The 12,427-nt window shown below is 41.5% G+C and overlaps 1 protein-coding gene across 1 annotated transcript; it reads left to right on the top strand.

Annotated features, from left to right (window-relative positions):
• The first annotated feature begins 249 nt into the window (after positions 1-249).
• Positions 250-2,569, top strand: LOC135509203 (xin actin-binding repeat-containing protein 1-like). The gene has a single exon (XM_064929663.1). It carries the CDS (start codon positions 250-252, stop codon positions 1,951-1,953), a length of 1,704 nt encoding a protein of 567 aa, XP_064785735.1. The 3' UTR covers positions 1,954-2,569.
• Positions 2,570-12,427: the final 9,858 nt, after the last annotated feature.

Genomic DNA, 12,427 nt, shown 5'->3' with positions numbered 1-12,427 from the left:
CCAGTCATTCCCCCAAAACTGAATCCAGGGAACCCATCTCCCCCTCCTCTGCCTCAGAAACCTTCATCAAATAGACAACAAACCACAAAGGACTCACAACCCAAATGTATTAATAAAGCAAAGCAGAACTCACCTCAGGCCAGTGCTACCAATAACATCCCAGCCGAGTACAAAAAGTCAGTTCAGTTTAAGCAAAAGCGGGAACAGAAAAACATTGGAACAACATTGGCAGTTGATCATCGTTCGGCCATGTCAAATGGCACTGAAAATGAGATGGATAGAAACGTAATACAGAAAATCAATGCAGCAAAAGGGATCCGAATGTGCATGCAGAGCTACACAGAAGATGGTAATGTACAACAGGAAATAAACACAGACTTTCAGGTCGCAATCCAAAACTTCAGTGGGAAGGAGAAGAATGTTGTGGACACAGCCACTGTGCTGCCAAATAAAATCAAAGTAATTCGGGAAAAGGTCAGCCAAGAAAAACAAGTCACCAAAAACACCAACATGCAACAGGAGATAAACCCCTCTACTGTGCAGCAGGGGAGAACAGATATTCACAATCAGGGCTGCAATACAGATCTCCAAGAACCCTACTCCCCAACTACGACAGATAGACTTTCAATGAGCCAACATAACAGTGACAAGCTGCCAGGAGGAGCATCCATAACAGTGACGAGCTGCCAAGAGGAGCATCACCAGAGACCTGAGGACAAAGTAGTTCTGAGGAAGAAGAAAGAAAAGAAAGAGACCGAGGACCAGCGACGTCAGAGGCTGTCTGTTCACAAAGATGACATTATGAGAGGGAACGTGAAGGCAGCGATGGAGATATTCGAGAATCTGAGGAAACGAGAGGAACTCAAGACGATCCTGTCTCAAGTTCAAGAGATAGAGGGAGAGACCAGGGAAGTGGATGTCAGTTCATTAAAGAGCTTGTTCGAGAATGTACCCGCTTGGATAGTCACGCCTTGTAAACATACAAAGCAAAGTCACACGAAAGGGGAAAAGAAAGTTGAAATAGAGTCAGTGAGCAATGATATGGAAAGTGGATCTTCGGTAGAGACTGTATTCGGAGACCTAGAAAAGGCAAGCAAAGATATAATGCATTTGAAAGAGCAGACATTAGCAAAACTTATTGACATAGAGGAGGCGATCAGAAAGGCTTTGTATTCTGTATCCAATTTAAAATCTGAGGCTGATATCGCAGGTTTATCAGGACTCTTCAACGAATCCTTGCAGACCGAGCAAAGCCATCAACCCACCAACAACATAAGAAAAATCAGTATCGCATCCACCAAGGCCACTAAGGCCAAAACAGAACCAGCTAGGGAGGCATCTGAGGGGAAAATGAAAGGTGTATCAGGATCGTCAAAAAGATCAGAGTCAGCCTCACTCTCTCCGGTACTTGACAAGCCCCAAATCAAACAAAGCTCTACCTCCCCATCCTCTCCATCATTCATCTCCATTCACTCTGCTGCCAGGAAGCCTGTAGAACAGCCAAAGTCACCACAGCCACAGTTCTCATCATTCAAGCCCAAACCAGAGCGGTGTCCTTCCCCATGCTCCCATGGAGCCAATGGTGACCTGGGTCAACAATCTGCCTCTGATTCCCCAAACCACTTCTACAGTCCTGCTAGTCCAAGACGAAAGGTCAGCATTTTGGAGGTGCAAACTGTCCCTGAGACTGTTCCTGCCGGAATCATTGGCACAAAGACGGTCAGTGAGAAATACGAGGAGATGGACTGCTTCGGCAACACATTCGTCTCGTCAAAGACTTCAACGTTTGTCACGAAGCACTCTGAGAAGTTTGGAGTAGTCACCAATCCAACCAGGTATGAAGTCGTGACATCCCCTATCATGCAAAGGTCTGGTCATCCCTTTTCAGAAAACGCCAAAGAAGGTGGTACGGTTTTTGTAACATTTGGTCAACCAAAACCTGGAAAACTTTGAAATGACACATTTAATGTAGCATGGTTTGCAAAAACAATTTAATTGATGTATTATTGTAACCCACATGTATCCAGTATGGCCCATTTAGTTAATTATGTCATATAAATATTTCTTCTTAGCTGCAAATGATGTTACAATAATTATTAAAAGATTTGTATAGACAGTATTGGTGTTAAATTGTGTCTCATGGATTTTTTGAACTGTAACTATAGTCAAATGTTTTGTCCTTTTATCAAATAATTGCAATATGTTTGATATATTTTCTGTTGTGTAAATTATCAATAAATATTGTATTAAATAATGATATTTACATTTGACATTTACATTTTAGTCATTTAGTAGACGCTCTCATGTCCAGAGCAACTTATTTTGCTCTAAGTGTGGATATTTCTCATACTTTCTTCTGTCCAGACATTGTTTGCACCATTTTGGGAACGATCGCCAACACCATCACAACATTGCCGAAGTCAATTAAAAACAACATAACTCTGATTACATGCTCATAGTCCACTTTGGGTACAGCAAATTATGAACAGCTACAGTATCTATGCATTTAGTGAAAAACTGTGTAAATATATGGTATAACGGTACAATCATCATCACATTGTTGCTATCGTCATAGTTTCAGTCCCCTGAGAAGGAGATATGCTCCGCCTGCCTGACACCTGTCTACCCCATGGAGAAAATGGTGGCCAATAAACTGGTGCTTCACAACAGCTGCTTCTGCTGCAAACATTGTAAAAAGAAGCTCAGGTGAGATATTTCCTGTGATACTGGTATATCCAATGCAAATCAATCAATCAATCAATCAATCAATCAATCAATAAACAAATATAGAATTGACCATTACATGAGATATGCAACCACCCCATGATCTTTAATGTTTGAATTCTCAAAATCTATTTCTAATTGAAGTCATTCTAAAGCATTTTAAAAGGAATGAGAAACTAAATCAAGCAAACAAAAATAAAATTAATTAATTTCTAATAGGCCTACAACATGACTATATATGTTTGTTTTTGACTTCATTGCAGTATTCGAAACTATTCATCTCTTTATGGAGAGTTCTACTGCATTTCCCACTACGACCAGCTTTTTAAAAGGAAGGGAAATTATGATGAGGGGTTTGGGCACAAACAACACAAAGATCGCTGGCTTCCAAAGCCCCAAGAACCTGAACCAGATAACAAGAATGACAAGAAAATCCCCAAAGGCTCTACAAGGTCTAAAGGCCCTAAAGCTAACATGGCAGTTGGTGATCCTAAAGCTAACATGACAGTTGGTGATTTTGTTGATGGTTTAGCAGAGCCCTCTGCAGGTGTCAGTCAGGGAAAGTCAGTCAGGGAACGTATTAGTGACAGTAGTCCTGATAGCAGGAACAAGCTGAAGCATAGTTGGCCACCAGAGAAGAAATGGACAGGGGTTAGTCTTTCAAGTGCACAGCAGGTTAACACTCCAAGACCAAACGTGCCAGTTACTGACACACCAACTCAGGAAAGGTCATTGATTAATAATAGATCAGAAAACCTAGCAGGGAAAAATACACCAAAGAGAAACCAGGTTGAAGTAAGGAAAGAGGTGCTTTCAGAACAGGACAAGATACACCCTACTGCTACAGCTTCAGGAAGAAGGGAAATATCAAAAACAGATGTGATTGACTCACCTGAGGCACCTCGTACAGAGAAGACCAGACCATGGAGTGTTTCAACCAAAAGAGCCCTCTTTCAACAGGAAACAGTTACCACAGTGAAAACTATTGTCTCTTCATCTCGTACAATGCCAGGAAGCTCGGTCACCACCACAAAACAGAAAACAGAGCAGGTTAAGTCAATGCCATCAGCAGTAAAGAAATACATTTCGATTTCCGATGGAAAGACTGATTCCTCGGGCAAAACTAAAAAGTCTGTTCGGTTTTCACCAAGCCTTGATGATGATCTTGACAAAGAGGACAGTCCATCTGCCTCTGAGTTGAATTCAGATAGAGAAAATCAAAATCAAAATGGTCACCCAGGTTATGCTTCTGTTGAGGAGATAGATAACAATATCACAATGAAGCAAGGTCATTTGTCAGTTGAGGCAGAGGAAAGAGAAGTACAAAGTGAAGGCGATTTATAATCCATATCAATATAATTCCCATGAAGAAATTACAGCTCCCTATGAATACAATTCCCATGAGAAAATGGAAGGACTCAATGGTGAACATGTTGACAGTGCTCAAGCATCTGTTGCAGAACATGCAGGTATTGGTGTCAGCCAGGAGAACACACAGTTTGAGGTTCCAGTGGCTGTCAACACAAACAGTGAGAGTCTAAATGGACTATTACTGACCTCTGATATTGTTGATAATCCACATGTTGTCCAAGTAAATGATCATTCAACTCCTGAGGCAACAACAGGGAATCTCCCAGAACCTGCAGGGATGATGGACATTGGAGCAGAACAAGTTGAACAATCTGATTCTGTGGATCAAAAGGTCAGGGAAAGCGAGCCGAACCTTGAGGAGAAGAATCATACAAATACTGAAAATCAACTTGATGGCAGTGATGTACACCAGCAGGAGACGACGGTTGACCAGTCGAAGGGGAGATCCAACTCTTCGAAGAGCTCTGTTAACAAACAGAATGAGAAGACACCTATGAAAAAGGGAGGATCCTGGTCTAACCGAAAAAGTCCTTTGTCAAAACTTTTCACGTCAGGTGGAAATGAAAAAAACAACAAGGCTGAAACTACGGATAAGAAGAAACCTGACGCCAAACCCAGGAGCATCTTGGGAAAACTGTTCCAATCATCACCAGATAAAGGACGGGACTTGAAGAAAACCCAAGAGACCAAAGCAGACACGGAAGATGAAAGGAAAGAAACAGTCAATGTTCAGACAGACGAGAAACATGCGGAAGGTATGAAGGATGAGGTATTTGATACAGAAAAAGGAACAGGTGGTGACCTAGCTAAACCCTCACCTTTGGAACAACCAGAGGGTGTAAGTAATGTCATTGAAAACTCCTTTTCTGAAGACCTCAATCCATTTAACAGTGTTCTAATTGAAGGTAGTACCACGGACACCCTCCCATCACTTGAGTCTACGATTCCTTTGATTGTCCCTGATTTCACAGGTGACAATCTATCTCCTGTAGAGCCTAATCTGCTTGCCTCTGGATACATCAGCTCTGTGGTGGATGCTGAGGATATGAATCCATTCAGTGACCCCGAGCCAACGTCACAGGGAAGCGAAGTTGAAAGCCTGTCAATTTTCGACACTGTTATGCCTGTCTCCGGTGATCTCAATTCTAGTTCCACTGTTGTGAACGATACAGAGATGACAGTTGCTGCTAAAATATTAGAGGCCTCAACCGATCAGACTTTAACTTCTAAGAGTAGTGACGACGTGTCCTGTCCAGTTCCTGGACCACTTTGGGACACAGTCGACGACCCTTTTGAAAATGGTGTAAATTCTAGACCAGCTGTCCCACTGACCACTCAGACAAACCCCGACGCATCTCTCAACCTCATGAATCAATCGTTTGGCGTGCTGGGGGTAGAAGAAAATAATCTCAGCGAAGGAGGGCTTTTTAATCTGGGTGGAGAGGTTTCTCAAGAATCTCCCAATCCTTTTGATCCACCACAACCTCAAGAGGATATATTCATCAATGTCGCAGGAGACACATCATCATCAACAGTATCTCTGAGCCATGATTTTCTCTCTGCCAGTGCTCCTGCTGCCGATTCCTTCAGCATGTTAGGGTCTCAAATGAAATCTACAGAGAATCAAGATATATTCGGGATTGGTAACGAGTTTATAGTCCCTGACCAAGCAAGGCAGGGTGAAACCAATACCACTGAACAAGATCACACTGAGATGCAGAGCCAAAATCTATTTGATTTAAATACACCCACACCAAATCAGGCAGTGTCGAACGACGTTGATTTCGACATATTCGGCACAGAGTGTAGTATCACTGCTCAATCACTTGCTTCCAATGTGTTCGGCCAAGACGGAGCCTTTTCGGATCCTTACACATTTTCTGATGACATCTTTGGGATGAGTAATAATTCAGTCAGTGGAGACACTGTGACAGAGAAGCCCAGTCAAACCAATTCCAACTCCAGCACCTTTGATGATTTCCTAGGGTTAGATACTCCAGAAATTGCCATCGCCCCTGTTGCTCCTGCACAAAGCCAGAGTCTATTTATTGATGATACCTTCTCTTCAGAGCCTGTAATGCAGCCATCTTCTGCACCAAGCGATCCCGATATGTTCATGGATGGATTTCTGGATCCTATTGGTGGAAACACTGCAACAACGACAGTGACAGCAACGTCTGCTTCTGACAATAGCTGGATGGATGACTTTTTAGGATAATTAAACACAAAACACTTTGTTTTAAGTCAGAAGAAGGCATTGGTCTGAAGCCTGAAAAATAAAGGATATTCACATGAGCATCACCAGGCCTACTTCACCCATACTCTACTGAGGTTTTGCTACTACAGTAGCAACGTTGGTCTATTGTACTTCAAACAATGTGTATGCAGGTTGTTTATGATGCAAAGCTTCTCAAACAGCCTAATTCATACTCAGAGGTGCTCCCACAATGTGATTTGTACCGCATGCAACCTCCACTAGTTAGGCACTAGATAGTATGCCTCGATCTGAGAGTAATGCTATATACAGTGAAGTCCCAACATATTGGCACCCTTGATAAAGAGGAGCAATAACGACAGTGTAAAATAAATCATTAAAATACCGAAATCCGGCTAAATACACCGTATGCTCCAAAGGAAATAATATATTTTATACTAATACAATTACTCAGCAAAAGAAGGTAAGGGTCAACATTATTGACACCCTTAAAGAGTCTTAGAAAGAAAGTGGTTAAAAGTTTAGTATTTGGTCCCATATTCATGGATTGACTACATCAAGCTTGTGACTCTACACACTTGTTGGATGCATTTGAGAATGCAATGTGAGAAAGTAACAGAGGGTCAAAGATCATACCCCCAAGATGCTACACCCCCCCCTCACCATTACCAATAACAGGGGAGGTTAGCATGTCATCGGGGGTATGATCTTTGATCCTCTGTAACTTTCTCACTCATCATTATTCACAACTCATTCAGGAGGTTCCGTAATCATGGTAGCATACACATTAATGTAGACATTTTTAGAAACATACTATATTCTTATTTGCAATTGGAGTCACTTCAAAATGACAATACATTCATTTACCATTCATTTATATTGGGCACATAATAATCTGAAAAACAACCAAAACGAACTACAAATGCATCCAACAATGTATAACATGAATGTGAAAACACCATAATTGAATATGAAATCATTTTCTTGAAGCATTGATCTAGTGATGCAAAAGTATATACTGTCATATTACTCTATCTTAATCCAAACTGCATTATAGAATGTGATCGAAAACTATTTTGTTTCTTGTGTTGTCATTAAAAACATTGAATTATGATAAATGTGTAATAAAATACTGTTTCTAACAGATTTCACATAAAATGCATCATATTGCACTATATAATGCAAATTATATCCTAAACACTGACATAAAATCTTTATTAAAGACATGATGTAATGAACAGAATGCCACAGTTTTCTGTCCAATCATCTTTAATGATTCTGCATACAGTTTAGCACATCTTCTTTTCAGATTATTTATAGTGAATTAATCTTCATTGCAGTCTGTTTTAAAAACTCTAACTTTATGTTGTGTATATTACAACCTGTTTCATATTATTTACTGCAATGCAGTCTTGCAGTTTGTCCAAATGTACAAAGTCCAAAATATTTGAACGAATCTGAAGTGCATGAACCTTTAAATTGATATTGTAAATGTTGCATTTGTTCTTGAGATGTTTCTAATTGAATGTTCCTCAATGATCGAGATTTTTTGTATAGTGCATTAAAAAACATATCAACAATCTAAAATATAAATTATATACAGTGCATTTGGAAAGTATTCAGACCCATTCACCTTTTCCACATTTTGTTACGTTACAGCCTTGTTCTTTAATGGATTAAATTGTTGTCCATCTACATTCAATACCCATAATGACAAAGCAGTTTTTTAGACATTTATGCTAATTTATATATTTAAAAAAAAATCAAATATCACATTTACATAAGTATTCAGCCCCTTTACTCAGTACTTTGTTGAAGCACCTTTGGCAGCGATTACAGCATCGAATCGTCTTGGGTATGATGCCACAAGTTTGGAACACATGTATTTGGGTGGGGAGCGTCACTGCACTGCTATTTTCAGGTCTCTCCAGAGATGTTCGATCAGGTTCAAGTCCGGGCTCTGGCTGGGCCACTCAAAGACATTCAGAGACTTGTCACGAAGCCACTCCTGTGTTGTCTTGGCTGTGTGCTTAGGGTTGTTGTACTGTTGGAAGGTGAACCTTCACCCCAGTCTGAGGTCCTGAGTGCTCTGGAGCAGGTTTTCATCAAGCATCTCTCTGTACTTTGCTCCATTCATCTTTCCCTCAATCCTGACTGGTGGCTCAGTTGCTATCGCTGAAAAACATCCCCACAGCATGATGCTGCCACCATCCTGCTTCACATTAGGGATGGTGCCAGGTTTCCTCCAGACGTGATGCTTGGCATTCATACCAAAGAGTTCCATCTTGGTTTCATCAGACCAGATGATCTTGTTTCTCATGGTCTGAGAGTCTTTAGGTAACTTTTGGCGAACTCCAAGCGGGCTTTCATGTTCATTTTACTGAGAAGTGGCTTAGGTCTGGCCACTCTACCGCAAAGACCTGATTGGTGGAGTGCTGCAGAGATGTTTGTCCTTCTGGAAGGTTCTCCCATCTCTACAGAGGAACTCTGGAGCTCTGTTCTGCGTTCTCCTGTTCTTTCAAGGGTGATCTTCCAAGAACACCTGACACTGTCTAGACAACGCAGAATGCTTAAAATCCGCTAAATTTGAAACATACTTCAAATGAACCTCTAACCTAAACAGGAAACCGCATCATCAGCCAGCGTCAACAAAGCTGTCTTTTATGCTAGCTAGCTACGTCTGTTTACATTATAGACAATGTAGCACCGTGAGCAACTAGTGCTGGCAATTCAGTGAACAACCATCCCAGAACGGAGATATTTAACACGGAAAACAAGTAAACAAGTAACAGAATAAATGTTAGTTAGAATTCAACACCAGAATCATTTTGTGAGGGGTCCTCCCCTCTCCTCTTGCAAATTGCTTGGTCTGCTGATACTTCATTGTGGACCTATTTATTTTAACTAGGCAAGTCAGAACAAATTCTTATTTACAACGACGGCCTACCCTGGACCAATTGTGCACCGCCCTCTATGGGACTCCCAATCTAGGCTGGTTGTGAAACAGCCTGGAATTGAACCAGGGCCTGTAGTGATGCCTCTAGCACTGAGATGCAGTGCCTTAGGCCTCTGCGCCACTCGGGAGCCCCCCCTAACTGGTATGAATTCTACAGAGGCTGAAGCAACAAAAAAATATGACATAGTAAAATAAGCTATTTTACTTACTGTTTAAGAGCGATAACTGAATATTTTTATATTGAATTGGTTAAGGACTTGTAAGTAAGCATTTACACGGTAAGGTAATGTTGTATTAGGCGCATGTGACAAATAAAGTTTGATTTGATTTGATAACTACCACGAATAGTGGTGTTTCACTGTGAAGCCAATATTTCATTGCATTGGGACTGCTGGTGTTTCATTTCCAGTTAGCAGGCATTGTAATATATTCATACAACTATAACAGCCATGCCTATTATTAAAACGACACCGACGTTTAAGATACTGTGGTTTTATATTCACCTTGATGCATTGATAACTAATATTGCTAGGTGATACGTAATACAACTAGAATAAAATACCTAGGTTTCTTCCTCCTAATGTAAGCTAAATGCTTTGGATACAAAACAAAAACACTGGCATGTTATAAAATACAATGTCCAATTTAATTATATACATTCATATCAAATAGGAATATATATTACATTTAATGAATAGACCATTGTAATATTATTCATGCCTTTATCGCCCCCTACAGGGGACAAGACAGATAAACTGCAGCTGCCTAGATACCCACGGCTGTAAACCCAGAACCGTGTGGAGACATCAACACTTGTCATGTTTAATATTATTCATGCCTTTATCGCCCCCTACAGGGGACAAGACAGATAAACTGCAGCTGCCTAGATACCCACGGCTGTAAACCCAGAACCGTGTGGAGACATCAACACTTGTCATGTTTAATATTATTCATGCCTTTATCGCCCCCTACAGGGGACAAGACAGATAAACTGCAGCTGCCTAGATACCCACGGCTGTAAACCCAGAACCGTGTGGAGACATCAACACTTGTCATGTTTAATTCATATTAACCCTTTCATTGGTTCACCTTCATCTGCATGAATCTTTAGAACACGGTCCATTGTTCAAAAGTTGTATTGGTCCTATGTACAGGATACACACGGTCCAATGAAATGCTTACTTGCAGGTTCCTTCTCAACAATGCAACAACAACAAGACATTAGAGATAATATGAACATGAAGGAAATGGCTCAGTAGAAGAGAAAACATTTTAACATCCCCAAGTGAGGGACAACAAAGAGAAGAATTAAATAGGCTTGATCAGTACACCTCATTCAACTAACTGTGGTCTGAATTGTAGATGATGAATAGTTGATGTTGTTTGCTGGGCAAGAATAAAAAACTAGGAATAAAAACTCCATTGTACAAAATAAGACCATTTTCAAGTTTGGTCACCTCCTTGACCAAGGCAAGTCTCCCCCCGATTGCTCAGCTCCAGGAAGAGTCTTGGTAGTTCCAAACTTCTTCATTTAAGAATGATTGAGGCCACTGTGTTCTTGGGGGACGTTCAAATCAAATCTAATTAAATGTTATTTGTTACATGCACTGAAAACAAAAGGTGAAATGCTTACTTTTACAAGCCCTTAACCAACAATGCAGTTCAACATATAGAGTTAATCAAATATTTACCTTATAAACTAAAGTAAAACATTTTTTTTAATCAATCAAAATGTAACACAAGAAATGTACAATTTACGAGGCTATATACAGGGGGTAACGGTACTGAGTCAATGTACTGGGGGGGTTAATGTAAATAGTCTGGGTAGCCATTTTTATTAGTTTAGTTGTTCAACAGTCTTATGGCTTGGGGGCTGTTAAGGTCTAGACTTGGCGCTCCGGTACTGCTTTCCATGCGGAGGCAGAGAGAACAGTCTATGACTTGGGTGACTGGAGCCTCTGACAATATTTTGGGCCTTCCTCTGACACGCCTAGTATATAGGTCCTGGATGTCAGGAAGATTTACCCCAGTGATGTACTGGGCCGTACGCACTACCCTCTGTAGCACCTTCCGGTCAGATGTTGAACAGTTGCCATACAAGGCAGTGATGCAACCACCATGCTCTCGATGGTGCAGCTGTATAACTTTTAGAAGATCTTTTCATTCTCCTGAGGGGGGAAAGGTGTTGTTGTGCCCTCTTCACAACTGTCTTGGTGTGTTTGGACCATGATAGTTTGTTTGTGATGTGGACACCAAGGAACATGACACTCTCGACCCGCTCCACTTCAGTCCCGTCAATGTTAATGTGGGCCTGTTCAGCCCTCCTTTTCCTGTAGTCCACAATCAGCTCCTTTGTCTTGCTCACATTGAGAGATTGTTGTCCTGGCACTACACTGCCAGTTCTCTGACCTCCTCCCTAAAGGCGGTCTTGTCGTTGTCGGTGATCAGACCTAGCACTGTTGTGTCGTCAGAAAACTTAATGATGGTGTTGGAGTCATGCTTGGCCACACAGTTGTGGGTGAACAGGGAGTACAGGAGGGGACTAACCACACACCCCTGAGTGGCCAGTGTTGAGGAACAGTGTGGCATATGTGTTGTTGCCTACCCTTACTGCCTGAGGGTGGCCTGTCAGGAAGTCCAGGAACCTGTTGCAGAGAGAGGTGTTCAGTCCTAGGGTCCTTAGCTTAGTCATGAGCTATGTGTGCATTATGGTGTTGAACGCTGAGCTGTAGTCAGTGAACAGCATTCTCACATAGAGGAGTTCCTTTTGTCCTGGTGGGAAAGGGCAGTGTGGAGAGCGATTGAGATTGCGTCATCTGTGGATCTGTTTGGGCGGTATGCGAATTGGAGTGGGTCTAGGGTTTCTGGCGTGATGGTGTTGATGTGACCAGCATTTCAAGGCACTTCATGGCTACAGACGTGAGTGCTATGGGGTGGTAATCATTTAGGCAGGTTACCTTCTCTATCTTAGACACAGGGATTATGGTGGTCTGTAGGTAGGTATTACAAACTCGGCCAGGGAGAGGTTGAAAATGTCAGTGAAGACACTTGCCAGTTGGTCCACGCATGCTTTGAGTACATGTCCTTGTAATCCGTCTGGCCCGTGGCTTTGTGAATGTTGACCTGTTTTAAGGTCTTGATCACATCGGCTATGGAGAGTG

The sequence above is a fragment of the Oncorhynchus masou genome, chromosome 3 (assembly GCF_036934945.1).
Source record: "Oncorhynchus masou masou isolate Uvic2021 chromosome 3, UVic_Omas_1.1, whole genome shotgun sequence".
In the NCBI taxonomy this organism is placed as follows: Eukaryota; Metazoa; Chordata; class Actinopteri; order Salmoniformes; family Salmonidae; genus Oncorhynchus; species Oncorhynchus masou.
This window is presented reverse-complemented; position numbering and strand designations above follow the sequence as displayed.